The sequence below is a fragment of the Elgaria multicarinata genome, chromosome 2 (genome assembly GCF_023053635.1).
Source record: "Elgaria multicarinata webbii isolate HBS135686 ecotype San Diego chromosome 2, rElgMul1.1.pri, whole genome shotgun sequence".
Classification (NCBI taxonomy): domain Eukaryota; kingdom Metazoa; phylum Chordata; class Lepidosauria; order Squamata; family Anguidae; genus Elgaria; species Elgaria multicarinata.
Genome location: NC_086172.1, coordinates 146,469,711 through 146,490,029, shown reverse-complemented (window position 1 = coordinate 146,490,029; position 20,319 = coordinate 146,469,711). Strand labels below are relative to the sequence as shown.

The 20,319-nt window shown below is 43.4% G+C and overlaps 2 protein-coding genes across 2 annotated transcripts in view; one reads left to right on the top strand and one right to left on the bottom strand.

The window, feature by feature from the left end:
- Positions 1–4,788: 4,788 nt before the first annotated feature.
- PGF (placental growth factor) lies at positions 4,789–18,630 on the top strand. The gene is made up of 6 exons (XM_063118477.1): positions 4,789–4,850; positions 13,351–13,393; positions 14,267–14,463; positions 15,436–15,512; positions 18,433–18,462; positions 18,558–18,630. The coding sequence occupies exons 1-6, from the start codon at positions 4,794–4,796 to the stop codon at positions 18,628–18,630; spliced, it is 477 nt and encodes a 158-aa protein (XP_062974547.1). The 5' UTR covers positions 4,789–4,793.
- The window catches only part of FCF1 (FCF1 rRNA-processing protein), a 173,353-nt gene continuing 158,735 nt past the window's right edge, over positions 5,702–20,319 (bottom strand). The window contains exon 9 of the mRNA XM_063118905.1: positions 5,702–5,712. The gene's annotated coding sequence lies outside the window, so the exon portion shown is untranslated. The remainder of the gene's footprint in view (positions 5,713–20,319) is intronic.

Here is a 20,319-nt window from a genome sequence, read left to right as displayed (position 1 = left end):
CTTTCTAGTGGTTTCCGCTTTGTTGTGGAGCTTCAAACCACCCCAATTATATTAATGCACCTTAAACTGGAAAAAATACCATAGTTCTTAAGAATTATTTGAGTGGATTAGCTTCTCATCTGGCACACACACACACACACACACACACACATTTCCTTTCTCCCACAGTCGCCTTTGGTTAAATTGTATTTAGGAGGCATTTCTCCTGGAAGCATGACTATGGATTCTCCTTGGGAGTATGGTTATGGGGACTGTCATGATGAAAATTTACCACTATACCATTATAAATAAAAAGCCATAAATTGACCCAGTCAAAAGTGATGACCCAGCTTCCCCAACATGGTGCCTACCAGATTTTTGGGACTACAACTCTCTCTCTCATCCCTGACCATTGGTCGTCCTGGCTGGAACAGGTGGGAGGTAGAGCCCAAAATTTCTGGAGGGCACCAGTTTGGCGAAGGCACCCCTACTTTAGAGATAATCGAACTAAGGATATAATACAGATTCTTTTGAATCAATGGAGTTTTATTCCTGCTTCCAGTGGAATGTGGACTGCATAGAAAATATAACAATGGTTACAGACCAATCTTATGAATGCTTGTTCAGGGGTAAGTCCCACTGAGTTTCATCTGTTCTCAAAAAATATAAGAAACATCCCTGTTTTCCTGTCTCCAGAGAGTATGCATTGTTTCTTCCTTGTCCCTCCAGATTTCCTCTTACTTCTGAAGAATTTTAATGGAATGAGAGTTATGCAGAAGAGATCAACACATTCAGGATGAATCAGTACATATGATTTATCCTTTCATACATACATAAATCATCAGACTTCAGATAACATTCCTTGGACTAGCAAGATTGCTCTTCAAGGCATGTATGCAATAACCACATAGCATGTTAAATATTATTTGCATTTTTGTGTTTGTAACCATGATTCGTACTTCTCTCTGTCTTTGCCTTTGTGGAATCTTACTTGTGATAATGGCATTTCAAGAACCTTGCATTCTCTCATTCCAATAGGAGATTCTGCCCACCCATAAACCACCCTTTTCACATATCATGAAACCACTGGCCCTGGACTAATCCAGCACAGGAGCTCACAGGGCTGATTCTGTGATGTGTGAAATTATTAGGTGTATTTGTTATGGAAGTGTGGGCTAGAATCCACAGAGCAGCTTCAGCGATATTGAATGCCTGCCTGGTTTTGGAAAGAATATTATGAAGTTTGTTGCTGTTGTTTCACATCAACAATTAGTTTCGTTGTTAGGCTGGCTTCTTTCTAATACATTCATAGATGGCGGCTGTAGAGATCGTGGGACAAGGCAGTTCTAGGAGTGTGTGGGGAACGTGTACTCCTCTAGATATTTTTGGACTCCCATTCCCATAAAACCAAGTCACCATGGCCAATGGTTAGGGACGATGGGAACTGAGGACTGCAGGGCCATCACCACTGTATTAGTGAATCTTCCACTGCCCAGCTATGTCTTAACACAATGCTGTTAAACTGGCTTTGAAATGAAACTGGACTCTGTTACTCATTTCCAATCACTTGTCCTTATTGTTGAGAGCCTTTTTGCACAGAAATCTGTGCAGATCATATGATATCAACCCTTCATTTTATCTTCCCATTCTTCATTTTTAATTGTCTTTTTATTTGATTTTAATTATAGGTTTGTATGGTATGTTCTGGAAGCTCTTTTTAGGGCCAAAATGCAGAACATATAAATAAATGTGTGATGGATAGATAGGGGTGTGTGTGTGCATAAAGTGGCCTTCCAACTAATTTGATGTCTCAGATAACGTGGGCCACATACACTGCAGAATCCATACCGTGCCCTCTGCAGCAATCTGTAGCATAGGAGGGGCTCCTTACTGATCTGAACCACACACAGAACTCCCTTAATTGAAAATCTCCCATGTCAAACATTTCCCAGCATTTTGGGGAAAAAACTAATGCAAGAGGGAGAGGGTGAACGCCCTGTTCTGAGGTGGTCCAGACTGGAAAAGAAACTACCCACATTAGAAACAGCACATTTGAACTACCCGAATCTCTGTTATAAGCCAAGGATTAATTTGGCTGCTCCTAGACTGTTACCATTCATCTCACTCACCTTCAGGCTCCAACCGAGAAGTGTTTCAAACACACACAAACTCATATATTTATATGAACATTGTGAAATTTAATGCTAAAGCCAAAAACTTGTAAAATTCCAAAGCACAACTGAGTTATATAGCATGATAAGTAACAATCAATGTTTTTTTCAAAAAAAAATCTTTTGTGCCAGGACAACGCCCACCTCTGCGTTTGAACAGCACAAAGCAAAATAAAATATTAATCCTGATTTGGCTGATGTGCAACAGCTGAAATAGAGATTATTAGTAACAACGAATAGTAACAAAATGAATTCTGTTTCAAGGCACACGTCCAAGGGCAGCAAAGTTGAAGTTCATGCTGACTTTTGAGTTTGATTTCTTAATTTTAATGGTGTATAGCAAAAAAAGTCACAGAGATTCAATAGGAAAGGCATTTCAACTCTTTAGAACAGGGAAAAAAACTACACACGAGTTGGGAAAATATTAAACTATTGGTGGTTGGAGGAAATGGAGGGGCAGGGGAAGGAGGGGCCTTCTGGGGAACCCTGGAGGGTCAGATTGGGACCCTGGGCCTGAGGTTCCCCACCCCTGATTTAAAACAATGGAGCTCCATCCTTACACTGTGTTTGGTATCAAGCATCCAACCATTAGCAATGAAGAACCAAAAGAATTTTATTTTTGAAGTTATGTGTTTTGGGAGAAAACAAAAGCACAGTATCTTACTCAGGGGAGGAAAGAGTACCAAACCGGTAGCATTGATAGATCAAGCTTTAGGATTCAGAGCATGAGTGGGTAAGGGTGCAGTTACACTGAATTTGAATCTTACATTAAAAGGGAAATAGGAACTGCCTGATATTGAGTCAGATCATCGCTTCATCAGTACAGCACTGTCAACCCCAGTTTACACATTATTCTGGAGAACTCGAGTTCCTTGGAGAGCGCCTCCATACATGGGGTGGGGGGTTTCCTGGCCCAATACACACACACCACGCTTGCATGACGGAGTTCTACAGATGTCTATCAGCATGCACGTAAGATCCCGCCTCATGTGGGCTGAATGCACGATGGATGTGGCTGACACGCTGTTGGCAGCAGGGGTGGAATAAGCCTACACTACCCAGCAACTGCCTCACAAGTTCTTTGAATGCATGAAAGCTTGCCTGCATCCCCTTCTTAGGATGGCCAGTGGATAATCTCTAAAGAACCATCAATGACAGAATAGAATGTGAATTTGAAAATGTCTCAGCTGAATGTTCAACTGCAAGTTCCTTTTTTTAATGCTGACTCTGTTGTGGCAGTTCTCATATCAGTATTATCATCAAACAGATGTTGATACTGGTGACATCCATAAAAATGTTTGTGAGGTTTTTGCTTATTTGGCTAATTCTTATTTTGCTTTCAGTCTTTGGCTCCTTTGATGCTCAGTTGATATTTTCAAAGCATTTTAACTTCTCAGTTAATTTTACTGGTTATTACACACCTGGAATAATTTAGTTATTAACTTTCAGTGCAACCCCTATATTGTCACATCATACATCTTGATCACTGCTTCTCCCTCTTTGGTTGTTATATTTTTAATTTCTAAGTGCTGATTTTACTCTTACAGTCTCTGTTGTTTTAAATCTGTTACTGTATTTTAAATCTTTGTCAGCTAGGTTTTATTTTGGTTTTAATTTTGATGTTATACTATAATTTAAAACACTTATATTATATTTTATCATGTTGTATTTTATGTTCTTAGTTGTAAACTTCTGGGTGGCATTGAAATGAAATGAAGTAAAATTTGTGGGATGATGGACTTTCTAAAATTATACATTAAATGTCTAGTTCAGAATACACTCTATAAAGCCGAGGGAAAGCCCCATGGCACGCCAAGGTAAACTGAGGCATAGATAGTGGCAGTTCAAGTGAAGTTGGTCACTGTTCAAAGAAACAATCTGACCAAGAGACCTTATTTAAGCCAAAGTGGTGTGCTTGCCAGGCAGCTTTGGTATACTGGAGCCACCACTGCAGCTTGGCGACTTGTCTGAACTTGGCGGGTATGGGCTGTGCCTGGGTTATGCCATAGGTTATTTGAGGGCTGTTTAGCACACGCGCGCACATACCGCATACTAGTCCCGCAGGCAGTAGGGAAGACCGTCTGTAGAAGTGGAACGTGTCACGGTGCAGGCAGGCGTACACTCGATGACCGCGGAGGTTACTATGGAGCAGGGCCTTCTTCCAGGCGGAGGTCATCCAGGCCCTTCCCGCTGACACACGAGGACCCGCCGTCCTGCAACGCGTTTTGCACACACTTGTCTAGACAAGCCCGGCTACCGGAAGCGTCCTCCACGAGGGCTCCGGGGACGCCCTGCAGGCAGGGAGGGAGTCTGGAAGGGAGGAGCTGGAAGGTCTTCACATGGCTCTGGGGCAGCCGGCGTTGCTCGCCCAGATCAGCTGGTGATGGGGCAGGAGGCGCCCTGGAGCCGGCCCCTCTCTCAGCTCACTTAGCAGCCGCAGAAGTGTCTGAGTGGGAGGCGCAACGCCGGCTTCTCCTCCTGGCGCCCGCCAGGCTCCTTCGGCGCAAAACCCACGCGCGGGATCCGGGAGACGCGGCGGCGCGGCTTTCCCCCAGGGCTGCTACTCTGAGAGGCTGCGCAGGGATAACCTCTTTCTTGCTTGTTACTGGAACTCCAGGGTGGAGGCAACTGTCGCCCGCCGCGATGCAACTTCTCAGCGGCTTCCTTCTGGCTCTCGCCCTGCAGATGGTGGGCGCGCAGGTGAGGGAAACGTCCGATCTGGCCAGAGCAGCCCTCCTCGGTGCCTGGCAGGATGGATATGGGGGAGCCCTGGATGGGATCCTCATCCCGTAAAAAGATACCATTCTTGCTTGCCTTGCCACACACTGCTGGCCGTGCGGTTGCCTCCCACCCGCCCCGGGAGTGAGCGAAAAGACGTACGGTCGGTTTCTGCAGCTGGCGCTGGTGCCGTGCTGAAATGCCAGGAATCGGGGCTCAAGTCTGGAACTCACATCCTCTGTCTCGGAAACCTTGCCCCGATTCCAGATACGTGGAAGCCGTTTGTGGTTATTGAGCGGTGAACTCCACACACGCTCGAGAACTGCTACTGCCAGGTGTTCCAAAGCCGAACGCTAAAAAGAGGTTCCGGGACTTAAACCCTGTTGAGTCCAGGCACAAAATAAAATTCTTGCTTTCATGGTATTTGGTGCTAAATTTTAAGGGTGGAACTAGTATTGGGCTTATCTTCTGAAGTGTTTCACTCCTAATCTGAGATGGGTAGGAGGTGGCTAGGATTACTTAGTAATGTGGGGGGGGGGAGCACTCTGCGCGTGCTCAGAGGCACTGTGACTATCTCCTATATTCCAAGGCAGAACCTTAGTATTGGAGAGATGTCTCTTGGGTTCAGATGGGGCAGGAAGCATACTCCTTCCCGTTTGGTGCCCCCCAGTTGTATTGAACTACAACTCCCATCATGATCAGTCAGCAGGTCTGTTGTCCATACTGGGTGGGGATGATGGGAGTTGTAATCCAACCTATCTGGAGGGCACCAGGTTGGGGAATGCTGGTTATGTGAAAGGCCTGGGGAAGCAGCAATTCCTAGCAGATTATTCAGTTCTGGAATGACTTTATTGGCTTGGTGAATTATGTAATGTGATCACAATATAACTGAAGAGGTCCAAACTTTCCTGCTCAAAATCAATTGACACCCTTTAATTGCCTCATCCTATTTGCAGGCAGAATGCACTTTCCCACCCTTCCTTATGGGTGAAACTGAAGGTGCTTCCAGTTGGACAGCTCTTAGGGCTACACCCTGAAAGGCCTTGTACAGCTATTCTGTCTTTCCCTTCTTAAAGGATTTTCCACGGCAAGAAAAGTGGTGGGAAAACATGGGAGTGTTACAAATGGAACACCATGTCATCTGAATCTCCCTGTAAAATTCTGTGAATGAGACAGGGCGATAGCACCGTAAGCACATAAGAAGAGCCCTGCTGGATCAGATCAAGGGTCCATCTACTCCAGCATTCTGTTCACCCAGTGGCCAACCAGCTGTTGGTGGGAAACCCACAAGGAGGACGTGAGTGCAACAGCACCCTCCCACCTAAGTTGGTGTATACCATTAAAAAAAATCATCTCAAAGTACTCTGAAATTTCAAGCAGTGGCAGAAGGAATTACAGAACCAGTTCAACAGAGAGTGTAAAAGTGTAATCTTGCATATGTCTTATGCAGTATCTGTACAGCCATTTTCAATAATGTGAATATCATGGGTAGTATCCACCCCCATCCTCAGGGTCTTGCTTCTTTCTCTCTTTAACTCCTGTGTCAAGTTGCTGCACCCAGGTAGACTTTAGGACTAGGAAAAACCACACAGATACACTCACTGAAGTCAAGAGCACCGAGGCTGAAAGCACCTTAAGGGTTTTCTGGAGTTATTAACTGGAATGGAATGCAGGTAAGCATTTGCCTGCCTGTCTGCCTCCCAAACTTCCGACTGAATTTCTCCGGTGCCAAGCAACCCACTTCCTGTCACACCAACAAGAAGAGAAGCCTCATGCTTATGGTGGATTGAGCAGGAGCAGGAGGCTTCCCTGTCTTCTGAAAGGCGATTTCCTGAAGAGGATCTATCGTTTCCTCAGCATCACATCCTTCGGACATGTCTGGCTGGGATTTTGGAAACCAGGGGTGTCATTTCAGCTTTATCAATCTCTGCAGCCCAGGGGGATGCCTGCCTCAGTCCTCCACCAATCGGCATGGCGACTTTCCATGCCTGTTAGTTCCCTCTGTGCATTGTGGTGACATCCTTGCCCATGGACATAACTTGGACTCCCGGTTGTTCGTAACAGTGTCCAGCTGGGCCCATGGGAAGTTACCTTCTGGCTTAGCACATGTCCTTAGGCACTAACCCAGCCTTTCCCAACCTGTTGCCCTCTGGGTGTATTAGACTATAACTTCCATCATCGCTAGCCAGAATGGGAGTTGTAGTCCAAGACATCTGGAGAGCATTAGGTTCAGGAAGGCTGCACTAGACTCTTAAGGCAGGGGTGGGAACTCTCCAGTCCATGGACTGGAAGTCCCCATTGCACCTTTGGATCCAGTCCACCGCCTCCCCTCAATGGCCTTGCCTCCTGCCTGAATGAGACCCTTTTTTTTCCTTTCTAAGGCTAACTGCTGCCTGGGGCGGGGGTTAATGTTCAGGGGGTTGCAGCTGGGAGGAAAGAACAAACCCTCCCTGTGTGCTGCTGAGGAAGAGCTAAAAGTTTAAGGTTTTTACAACCTTCAAAATTTTCTGACCCAGGACTCCCCTTTAGCCCAAATATGTTTTTGGAAACCTACTTCTTAATATTTGACCATGTATTTCTATGATGGTAGTTCTGTCCTTGCAACCCACCCAGTAGTGGGTCCTTTTGACCCACCATTTGAAGACTAGCAGCTTAGAGGACACCTCTCTGTTGGTCACACTGAATAACTTTAAAAAAATATGCATTTGCTTTGGTTAATTATTTAAAATAGGCAAGTGTCAAACCTTGAAGATGTTCACTGGCATAGGGAAAATAAAATAAATTGAGCTGAATCTATGGAAAAAAGATTTTAATCACATAAAGAAGCCCCCAATTAATTGGGCACCAAATTATTTAAAAATACTTCTAAAACAGGTATTCCCCCTTCCTTTTCCTCAGTTAAGAGGGAATATCTCTTCTAAAATGATACCTACTCCAAGTTGTGTGTATTATTTAAAACTAAAGTATGCATTTTTTTATTTCAGAACTAGTTTTGCCCATATGCAGATTTACGGAGCAATGCTATTGCGTGTGAGAGAGTGGAGGATCACCACTTCCTCTGGCCAAAGTGGGAGATGAGGGGGCGAGTTTCATCTCTCCCGCTTCCATTGTGTGTGTTTTTAAATCCTTCAAGAGTAGCATAGTTTTCCTCTCTTGCAGGCATGTCAGGGAAACAAGGGGGCTGTTGGCTTTTAGTCCCATGGGGGCGTGTTAGGGATAGAAAGGGGCTTTGGCTTCTGCTGATCCAAGGCCTCACCCCTGATATGCCCTGGAACACGTGTTTCCACTCCCCCTCTATACTGCCAGTGTTACATCATGTCAACAGAGCTTTCCACCAGTATACCAGAAGTTCCTGGGGGCTCCTCTGAGGGCATAACTGCTCCCCACTTGTGCAGCCTCATCCTACAGTTTGTCAGAGGCCAGATGACAAGGGTATAGAATCGCAGCCCAAATCAATCAACTCATATAATTGATAGGTTAATCAAATAAAACTCCTATGATTAATCTGTTAAAATGTCTTAAATCAGAAGTAAGATTTATTTTATTTATTTATTTAATAGATTTATATACCATTTACTACATTTAAACATATCTTTGAGCAGTTATTCTCTCTCTGTTTTGTTCTACAATTTGCATTTTTTTAAAGACTTCTTTACAGTTCTGAATGTAGTAGCTCTTCCCTATTACATGATGGAGGAGCAGATATATATCCAAGTGTAGAATAATGTTCAGTACTAATACCTGCATCATATTATCGGTACCATGGTCCAAGTATGTGTGGCCTCCCACGTTAGCTAAAGAAAGGTATATACGAAGCTGCCTTATACTAGAACAGACTATTTGTCCATGTAGCCCTATACTGTCTACTCTGAATGGCAGAGGTCTTTCCCCTCACCTGATACTTGATACATTTAAGTGGGGATGCTAGGGATTGGGACCTTTTGCATGCAAACATGTCCCCTACCATCCTTTAACCTGGCTCTCATTTGCACTTACACCTTTTCTTACTTTCTGGAGCTTTGAACATCTTCGCTGAATATTTCTTCTTTGTCTCAGGTTACCTCTATGATCAAAAGCTTGCTTTAAAGAATATTCTACTGTGTTGATCTAGCAAAATGGGATCACACAATTAGTAGCTCAAGACAGTCACCCAATGGGATCCAGTTGAGTGCAGAAGAACTGAAAATGCAGTTACAGTAGAGTAGGGTGACCATATGAAAAGGAGGACAGGGCTCCTGTATCTTTAACAGTTGCCTAGAAAAGGGAATTTCAGCAGGTGTCATTTGTATATATGGAGAACCTGGTGAAATTCATACTAGAGTGACCAGATTTAAAAGAGGGCAGGGCACCTGCAGCTTTAACTGGTGTGATGAAGAGGAAATGGTGTTTTACTCTTTACAGCACCATGTACATTAATGGTGCTATATAAATAATAATAATAATAATAATAATAATAATTAATAATAATAATAATAATACTGTTAAAGATACAGGAGCCCTGTCCTCCTTTTCATATGGTCACCCTACAGTAGATAGCAAACCCATGCTGGCTGCTGCTGCTGCTGCACATAAGAAAGAAATTAATCTGGGGATTGATCCTTCAAGTGGATAAAGCAATGTAAGATGCTGGCATTTCACGGTATACCAAGGAACCACTGTATATATGGGGTCATGGTGGATCAGTGCTACCCAACTGTAAATAATTGCCATGTATATAACTGTTGTTGTTCTGTAATGTTTACTTTGTGTGGTGTTTGTGAGGCTATAATAGGGTGACCATATGACAGCCGACAGAAAGCTCTGGCATGGGCTGGTCCATGAAGTCACGAAGAGTCGAAAGCGACTGAACGAATAAACAACAACAATATGAAAAGGAGGACAGGGCTCCTGTATCTTTAGCAGTAGTACAGAAAAGGGAATTTTGCTGTTTTATTTGTATATTTTGTACAGCACCAAGTACATTGTTGGTGCTATATAAATTAATTAATTAATAATAATAATAATTTCAGCAGTTGTCATTTGTACGCACGCAGCACCTGGTGAAATTCCCTTTTTATCACAACAGTTAAAGCTGCATGAGCCCTGCCCTCTTAACCAGAAAGCCCACGCATCCTCCTGTGTTGGGATTACCCGCCACCACACCACATCAGCGAAAGCACGGGGTTTTCCCAAAAGCAGCAGCAACCCTGCGTCATCAAGGCAGCTGGCTGGTTGTGAGTTTATTTGGCTGGTGTAGAGGTTTAGGGAATTTTGCCTGGGATAAAAGAAACCATTAAGAGGCTTGTAGCAGCAATGGTGTCTTTTGTGCCCTTAATTATTGTCACTAAGCATCTTTTGAAAACCCCAGAGTAAATATTAGTATTCCCTTATGTGTAAAATATCTCTTTAATAAATTAACTTGTTTAATAGTTCATCTTGTCTCTGTCCATCTCATGCCTATGTCTGTTATACCAGACTACTAGGAGGTTTTAAAGTATTCTCAGAGAATTGGTGGCAGCAGAAAAGGTTCACTTTGTGGAATGTGGAATTATAGTGGCAGAGAGTTCCTTAGGCTCTGAAACATAAGCATTTCCTAAAAATAAGAAAACCTAGGTGGGATTGACCAATGAAGAACCAGTTTTCCCCATGGGTGGTGGTAGTGCTGGGGAGTAAAAATCCCCCCCATACCACCTTTGTCGTTAGCTGAAAGTTACTGATCAAATGCACATTGCCCATCACATTATTTCACTTCATGTTAGTTGCACACACCTTTTTGCTTATCCAACTGATTTCTCATCCAATCAAGCATGGTTATGAATTTTAATTCTGAGACACTCATCAATACTTCATTTCTCTGTTTAGAAAGTGGTTATAATCAAATTCATATGCTGCCTGAAAAAGGTCTTGTGAGGCTCCAGAGCTTACAGTCAAATTCACAAGAAGAAACTCGTCCAAAACTTCATTTATTTATTTATTTTCATTTTGTTTTATTTATTTATTTTCATTTTATCAGTGTAATGTCTTATTCTAGGACCATCAGGGCAAAAAATATTTTAAGAAGAAGCTGATTTGTTGCTGATCGCATTAGGAATGGAGGCCTCTGCCATTTAGGGCACACACATTCAATCTTCTATTGCCCTTTTGCATCTTTCCATGTCTTCTTTCTTATCGCTAACAATCTTTATTTGCCTCACCCTTCCTTGTAAAAACTTTAGATTTTCTGGATCCAGGAAGCTGTGCACTAGACTGACATCTAGTGTCCCTAACTTGGCATTTCAAGAGGTTTGCAAGGGGATATGGCAGCACTACTAGATTATTATTAGCAGGATTTTAGGGAAAGTAATTAGAGGTACTGAAGCTAAAGCTTTTCAGGGAGTCATGTCCTCTTACTTGGAAACTCTTATCCTTAGTTCCATATACATGCAAGCTGAGTGTATTTACTCATAAGTGAAGCAAAAGCACATTGTGCCTGCTTACAGACATATTATTGGCAGCGTTATTAACATTTCTATACCACTCCGGTATAGAAATTCCTTCGGTAGTTTTACATAAAAAGAAAACCCAAAGAACAATTAAAATGCAAGTCTTCCATATCTGGGCCTGATACTAAAATATGTTATTTTAAACTTGGAGCTGGTTTTAGTGTTGCATTTATATTGCATTTTTTATTGCGAATCAGCCTTGGTAGTCTTGATCAGGTGGAAAGATAGAATATAAATTAAGAACTTTGCTCAATAAATGTTCTGGCCTCTAGTAAACCCTACCCTGGAGCTTCTTATTAAATATGTATTTTTAAGCTTTTGGCGTAATTCTTTAGGCCACGTCCTATTTTGCAGGGATAGAAAACTCGGTCCTCTCCAGATGTTTTGGACTATGACTCCCATCAGCATGGCCAATGGTCAGGGATTAAGGTAGTACAAAGCATCTGAGAGCACTAAGTTGCTTATTCCACCTATACTGAGACTACACCTAAGAACATGTAACTGAACTAAACTCATATTCCTCCCTAGTTTATCCTCTCCTATGTCTTCCTCCTCTCCTTATGCATGGTGTGGAGAAGTGAATAGGGAGACATTTTTCTCCCTCTCTCATAATACTAGAACCTGGGGTCATTCCATGAAACTGATTGGTGGGAGATTCAGGATGGATAAAAGGAAGTACTCCTTCACACAGTGCATAATTAAACTATAGAATTCACTACCACAAGATGTAGTGATGGCCACCAATTTGAATGGCTTTAAAAGGGGGTTGGCTAAAATCCTGGAGAAGGCTATCAAAGGATGCTAATTCTGATGGTTAAGTGCAACTTCCAGTATCAGAGGCAGTAAGCCTGTATGCACTAGTTGCTGGGGAACATGGGTGGGAGGGTGCTGTTTCACTCATGTCCTGCTTGTGGGTGTGTTTCCCACAGGCAGCTGGTTGGCCACTGTATGATCAGAGTGCTGGACTAGATGGACCCTTGGTCTGATCCAGTATGGCTCTTGTGTTCAGTATCAGAGACAATATGCCTATGTACACCAGTTGCTGAGGCACATGGGTGGGTGGGTGATTTTGCACTCATGTGGGTTTTCTGTCAGCAACTCATCAGCCACTGTGTCAACAGAATTCTGGACCCTTGGTCTGATCCAGCACCGCTCTTGTTATGTTCTTTGTTGCCTCCACTGTGTCAAATACTGGATTTTTAAGCTCCTCAGGACTCATAATCTTGCTACTCTCTAATGCATCATGTCAATACATCCATAAGTGTGGTACAGTGGCTAAAGTGTTGGACTGGAAGTCAGGAGATCTGGGTTCTAGTCCCCACTCAGCCATGGAAACCCACTGGGTGACTTTGGGCCAGTCACACACTCTCAGCCCAACCCACCTCACAGGGTTGTTGTTGTGAGGATAAAATGGAGAGGAGGAGGAAGATTATGTACACCGCCTTGGGTTCCTTGGAGGAAAAAAGGTTGGATATAAATGCAATAATAAATTAAAAAATAAATCATAAATCATAATAAATAACAGAACAACAAAAAGGCTGCAATTAACTAAGGCTGCAATCCTATGGTCCCTGAGAGAGCATCCCAGATCCTATGGTCCCTGAGAGAGCATCTTCAGATCTCCCCCTGTAAGGGTGGAGAGAAAGGTCCTTTTTTGGAGTGGGAGATCCGACTTCGCAAACCCCCTCCAGGTGCCCCAGAAACTGCCTTGGACCTGACCTCTCTGATGTTAACAGGGGCAAAACAGGGGTATTCCATAGGCATGTTGGCATGACCAACAAAATGGGGAGGGGGAGGGATTCTATGGGCGTGTTGGTGGAATGCGGGAAGGCTATGGATCCACAGGAAATATAGCTTATCTTCTGTGTCTTATCAAAATTACTGAAAAGGCACAGATTTCTGTCTTTACATTGAATTCAAGTTTCCCTTGTAGTATGTTTGGCTACTTTTCTCTTCCCAGAATGCCTTGGGGAAATCACCATTTCTCCCTTCCCTCTCTTCCCCCATACCCTTCTCCCTAGAGACAGAACAAGGTTCGTCCAAACAACACCACTGAAGGGGCAGGTGAGTATGAAGCTTGTTTCTCTCTTACATTTGTGAAAGTGGCTGCAAGGGGACACGTGAGAAAGGGACAAAATTGGACGCCCCACATCTTTCTCTTTCTTTTGGCACATCAGAGACTTGTTAGTTGGTTCAAGCAAAGGCTGTTAGCAAGTTTTCTAAGCATTTGATGATGTGAAATATGTCTTTGTATTTAATGTGCAGTTTTTCTAAAAATGCAAATAGGAGTCATTGGTATGTGTGTTGTGGGGGAGAGAGAGAGAGAAGTATTGGGATCGCAGCAGATGAGGGGTGGGATGGGATCTAATGTAATTCTTCCTGCTGCCACTGCAATCCTAAGGAAAATCCTCCTATAAAGCTGGTATTTGCATAGGCAGGAAATCCTATTTGCATAGAGAGGAAATCTTCAATGGGGGATTTGCTCATTCAATGGCACATCCAGTTTGGCTTCCTAAATCATCTGCAAGAAAGATGCAGCTAGTTTAGTTGTTCAGAGCATTGTGCAAATAACCCAAAGGTTGAGGACTGGGGAGGGTCCATAGCTCAGGTACAGACCACCAGCTTTGCATGCAGACGGTCGCAGTTTATGCCCCTGGCATCTCTGGTTAAAGGGATTAGGTGGCATGTGACAAGAGAAACCTCTGCATGAAACCACAGAGAACCACAGCCACTTAGGAGTAGGCCAGCTATTTCCAACTTGGTGTCATCCAGATGTGTTGGATTGCAACTCCCATAATTCCCAGCCAGTGCGGCCATGTAGAAAATACTGCAATGGTGGGGACTTAGCACAAGGTTGCTGTTCATCAGTTATCTGATGAGCAGAGCAAGATCCCTTCCTGTGTTTTGTGTGTTTTAAACCATTTTGTATCTTTTTAGTTCTATCCTTTGAGGACGTTTGGAATCGCAGCTACTGCCAGCCCTTGGAAAAACTGGTCAGTATTATGTCAGAGTACCCTAGTGAAGTAGAGCACGTATTCAGTCCTTCCTGCGTCTCCCTGCGCCGCTGCAGCGGGTGCTGCTCCGATGAGAAGCTCCAGTGTGTCCCGACAGAGACGGCCAACGTCACCATGCAGGTAGGAGATTGTGCTACGTGGTCCTGGTTGTCATGAAGTCCCAGATTGAAGATTTGGGTCCCTCCCTACTCTCTCTCCAAGTAATAGTTGTCTGGATGACGATACGCACATCTGAGAAGCTGAGGCTCACAAAGGTTAAATAGACCCCCAGAGTAATTCCTAATGTTTAGCTTAAACAGGAGCTGGAGATTATTTCCCTATATTTTAAAAACATTACAATTCTGGCAGGTACAGAGGCAGTCTTGTCATGAGGAGAAATGAGACACTTGCATCAGGGCCAAATTAAACTATTAAGAGCATAATACTATGTCTAATTAGACAAAAAAGACTTAAAATGTAGGATTTTTTTCTGTCTTAACATGCACAGGATTGGGCCCTAAATATGTGTATGCAGTTAATGTGTCTTGTTTTTACTTTAAAAATAAAAAATGATATGTGTATGTATGCTGATCTGGATTGGGACCAGAGCATGTGTGGAGGTCAGGTAAACCTTTCTTCTCATGCTGTATAGTTCTAGCAGAAACCAAGTCCCTGAATCTGTTAATTGCCTCAGAGAGAAGCTGCCATGGGTGCCAGTGGCAGCTTCCCTTCTGAGGGGAAATTCACAGAGAGATTTCTATTGGAAACAACACTCTGTGGACCTCATCCTGCTTGTTGTCGTCCCCTCTGGGCTGTTATTTTTAAAGTTTTAAAAAAGAGACACATTATTAACCCATACATGTGTTTAACGTATTGTCAACGTTGACCCTCATGCAGCAGATCTGCCTCATAGGGCCAGGAAATTCTCTTGCACAAATGCCATTGAAATGAATGGGAAATGCTCTATTCCCTCGGAACATTTAGTGGAGGGGGAGGGAGGGAGGAGAGGGAGTTGCCTCCTGGATTTTCCTTCTCTGACCCCAGAATGTCTTGGGCCAGCTGTGTGGCAGGAACAGAGGGCGGCAGAGACTTACTTCGGTTTCACCCTTTCAGGTCATGAAGATCCATTCAGAGAAGCAGGCGCCCTACGTAGAGCTGTCCTTCGTTGAGCACAGGAAATGTTTGTGCAGGTATGCAATTCCGTTGTGGCGTTTGGCAAATGCAGGGCAGACCCTACCACGAGGCAGAGTGAGAAGACTGCCTCAGTCAAAATGGCTGAGGGTCAGCAGTGGTAGCCCTGCCACCATGGTTCATCTTGAGTCCCCTGTCTGTTCCTCTCTGTTAAGAGGACTGAGCTGTGTATGCTGCACAGCCTGTTTTGGGCTCGCTAAACTAGCCTGTTGTCTCAGATACAGTGGAGGATCCCATTGCTAGGGTTGAAGGAAGATTCACCTGTCAGTCCAGTCAGCTTATGTACATGGAGTAGGGAGTAGATGCCATTGTGTCCTTTACCTCAAGCAGCAAAATACCTTGGGCCAGCCCTGGGCAAACCTGAGTATCCAGTGCATGACAGTGTTCAAATTTGGGGAGGGGGGTTCCTTCATGAAACTGTGACAAGCCCCTCCCCTTGACTCCCCCTAATTTTAGCTTCCAAAAAATTAGCTGAGGGAGCCAGCACAAAAGGTGAGGGGGGCTTAGCGCTCTATGGAGTACTTCACACGAACAAAGTAAGGCATATTTATGACTGGCCACTCACAGAAGTTTGCGGGTACTTTTGATGATGATGTCAACTTCCTGCACATCTCCTGGGCCTTCCCCCGGTAGTCCCGTTCTAAAAAAAACACCTGGATATCCTGATTCTTCTGAAATACCATGGGATTTTTTACTGTGTGCATCTGAAGTTGTGCTGCTAAGCACCCACTAGAGGGCACTGTTCCATTCAATGCTATGAGGTTGGGAAGTTCTCAGTTACAATTCATGTGGTCGCCCCTCTCCACCTGTGTAATGCAGCCCATTACAATTGTGCATGACAAGCAGGAAGCAAAGCCCCTGTAAGGCAACACAATTTCTCCCTAATCTAAAGAAGCCCTACAATTCAAGCACTGGTGGTTCAGAAATCCTATTAATGTCTAGCTGGGGAAGATGTTTTAATTGCCATCGTAGCAATCTTCGCTGATCCCCACCACCCCTGGATTGAAAAGGACTTTTTCATTGGGTTTCTCAATCCTTTTAGTCTTACATACCCAAATTAGCAAAAGTAATGTAAACTTTCCAAGGGGTCAGAAAGTTGACTCACGGCCTCTCTCAGCAGGAAGCAATTGTTCCACCGTTTGCTCTGCTTTCAGGAGCACAAAGCACACTATTCTCCAGTGTGGAGCTCCTTTAGAGTTCTGACTGATTCTGACTATTTATTTATTTATTTATTTATTTATTACATTTCTATACCGCCCAATAGCTAAAGCTCTCTGGGTGGTTCACAAAATCTGGAGCAAATTCACTGCCTCACTGACACTGGAGCCATCAGCCTCCACTGTTTTTCTGTGAGGCTTGTGTACAACCTGTCAGAAATAATTAGGATTTGTTGGCTCCACTACAGCTAAGGCTGCCCGAGTAATTAGATTTCCCCAGTCTGCCACTCCTTAACGAATGAGAATTTAGAACCCAGAGAGGTGGCTGTCCTAAGCTGTCAGTTTCATAGTAACCCTATGCTCTTAAAGAGATCCCTCACATTGTATATGTTCTCTGTGATAAAAATAAATTAATAATAAATAATAGAAAATGTGTACCCAAGCAATTTAACTTTTTTGTCAGAAAAAGATGGCTTCTGTGATGGCACAGATTATGCAAATGTGCATAGTTTCTCTTGTTTTTCATAATTCTGCATTTGCACCATTTATCCTGGTTTTGCTGGTCATGGGAAGCAACAAAGAGATGTCCAGGCCACTGAAGGCCCATCCCCAACCTCAGAGATTTAAACAGAAATCATTCATATACTTTCAAGCATACCGTCACAATCACAAATGCTAGAAACTTGCTTTAAAAACAAAAACATTAAACTAAGATTCTCAGGAAGCCAAATTCTGCACCCAGTGACACATTCTGTATGTTTATGGGCTCCAGCAGAATTGCAGCATATATACAGGTTTGCAGGTGGTCTGCATGCCTCATGTTTAATGAGACAGCAGCTAGGAACGTCTTCAGACAAGCATTTTATCACACTCTCGGTTGTCGAATAAAAGTAGAAGAGGCAGGTGCGCTGCAAGCAGCATGGCCACTTGTCCCCACTCTTGCACAACAACCCATCAGTTTTAAATAAATGGGTTGTTGTTACATCTCAAACCCTGGGTAGTGCAACAAACCATCGTTTAAATAACCATGAGACCCAGGCCATGTTGTCATAAGACTGTTAATGTAATTTCTTTTGGGTTTGCGGGCCCAGATCAAGGAGGCAATTGTTCTAATCAGTGCATGGGCCATACTGGCTGGGAATGATGGGAATTACAGTCCAACACTCTAGAGGGCACTCATTTAGGGAAGCCTGGCCTTGAGTAAGAGTAAATAGGGATCTGGATTCAACGATAGAACATGATAAGGGATGTGGGGAACCTTGGCAACTATGCAGCAGAAGAAGGTGGCATGAGTTTGAGTAGTGTGAGCAAGAACAAGACACTGAGTTGCTTATAAAATGGGATCCAATGCCAGTGTATTCTTTGCAGGCCCAGCATTGCAGGGCATTTGCCAGGGCCTTTGGGCTTCAGGAAGGTTCATGTCTGAAACAGAGCTATCTTGCCCCCTGTAGATCACCCTACCTTTCATTGCTTGTCCCATGGATCTCCTGTGACCTCAACGTTCTTGATGCACTGCTGATGGCGCTTTTCGTGTTGCACTCACAGCCGTCTCTGGAGCTTTCTGAATTGAGTGGTGGTGGTGGCGTGAGGGTAGAGGCAGCGACAGTGGGCCTGTTTAAGAAGGACAGCACAAGGAGCTTCACACCCCCAACTGGTCACCTTTAGAGGCTCTGACCTTTGCCTCTTTGCTAGTTCCACAGTTTCAGGTCCTTTAATATCCATGAGTGTCCCAAATGTGACTGTGAAATTCTCTTCTCCCTAGGCCTCGACAAAGTGCTGTGAAGTCTGGGAGGTAAGTGGAATGACTAAGGATTCTGGATGTTGGGACTCTTTGCGGTGTCTCATCTCCCACCCACTCTTCTTTTTTCCCCCTCTTCCCTCCAAAAGGGGGAGGAGACCCAAGGGACGCAGCAAGAGGAAGCGGGCAAAGCAGAGACCCAAAAAATTGATCTCTAAGTGAGTATCAACACCAGGGAGAGGGGGAGGAATAAATACTGTGAATCATGGATAGAGGTAGGTGTCTTCTTCCAGTAGTGCCCTGCTTTGGCTCCAATTTTCCAGCATGGGTGATATGAAGCTGGTGGATTCCACTGCAAAGAAAAGGCCTATTGCCCATCTGAAATCATCATAATTACTTCCTTAAATATTCATTACATGCTTATGTCTTCTACTGCATGTATCTCATCATCCCTATGGCACTTTGGGTTCTGGCTTTATTTTGGCGATAGCATCTTCAGGTTCTCAGGCCAAAGAAATACGACTTGTGTTGCAACTGGCACCAGAATCATTTTTGAGATGCTCTTTTTCTTTATACGAGTTATAAAGAAAAAGTACCTGTTTAGTACCTATGGAGAAAAGGGGCTATTTGCTCAGTTCCAGAAGCAGGCTTTTGATATAGGAGCACTAAACAATTGTAATAGCATCTGCAGTCCCGATCCAGCTAAAAGTAGTTGCATTTAAGTCCGATTGAAATAAATGAGGCTTAGGGTGCAATCCTATGCATGTTTAGACAGTAAAAAGTCCTATAACTCCCAGCTTTTTTCAGCCAGCTATGCTGGCTAGGGAATGTAGGACTTTTTCTCTTTAAATATGCATAGGATGTGCTCTTAAAGCAGTTGTAGCTAATGTGTCCCATTTATTTCAACAGGATTTGAGTAGAATTCAATCCATCACTTCCAATCAAGTTTGCAATAGTGCTGCTGGTCGTGAGGCATTTCTGTGGCCTTCTCAGCAATAAATCTCCCAAGATTTCCACAACCCTGAGTTTTCCCTTGCTGTTGGCCTCACCAATTAATCAGGCCAGAAGCAAACTTTTAACCTGAGACTAAACCTTCTGTTGACAAATTGCACAGACTAACCAATTAAAATTTCCACCTCGAATTAAAATGCATTTCATTTGCTATATGTCATTTGAAAGCTAGCCACAAAATCTTTTCATGTAATGCAGCAGCTAAAGCCTTGAGATAAAAAAGAACAAATACCAAGGGCTTGAATGATTTGTTTGCTTTTGTTGTCCAGAAAGTAAACTTTAACCTTCCAGGAGAAAAAAGCAAAACAGTGGTTTATTTGAATAGGTTGAAGCCCTTATCTACAGAGAAAGGGAGGATATAGAAAGGATTTGAAGAGATAAAACTAGCAAGTTTTCCATTTCGCCTTATTGACGTGAGAAACAGCTTAAACGCTTCTCGTTTGTTTTTTTAAAAATCTATTTAGTATCCATGGATCTGGTTTGCCTCAAAGAAAAATAACATGCAGTCTGAAAAAGTGAGGCCTAATAACAGCTCATCTCAAGAGTGTCTTGATGGAGACACTATAAAGTACATTTGGTGGCAATCATTGGTTTGTTTAACAGCCACCCCCAACCTAGTACTCTCGAGATACATTGGAGTACAATTCCCAGCCAGCATAGTGTCTCATATCAAGCTGACCCTTTGCAACTTTTATACTTACAATTTTATACTTTCTCAGCAGTATGACAGATAAAATAGATGTTTTATTGTTATTATGAACATTTGTTTTGTGGTAATTATTTTAAGTTTTGTGACTTATGGTGGTTGGTGGCCAGGTGTCCTCTTTTATTTCATTTCATTTATTACATTTCTATACCGCCCCATATCGAAAGCTCTCAGGGTGGTTCACAAAAATTAAA

Excerpts from the sequence above, each read along its gene's own strand:
- PGF (XM_063118477.1), top strand. The coding sequence starts at position 4,794 with ATGCAACTTCTCAGCGGCTTCCTTCTGGCTCTCGCCCTGCAGATGGTG. Across the intron at positions 4,851-13,350 it reads TGCAGATGGTGGGCGCGCAG|AGACAGAACAAGGTTCGTCC; the intron begins GTGAGGGAAACG and ends CCTTCTCCCTAG. Across the intron at positions 15,513-18,432 it reads CACAGGAAATGTTTGTGCAG|GCCTCGACAAAGTGCTGTGA; the intron begins GTATGCAATTCC and ends TCTTCTCCCTAG.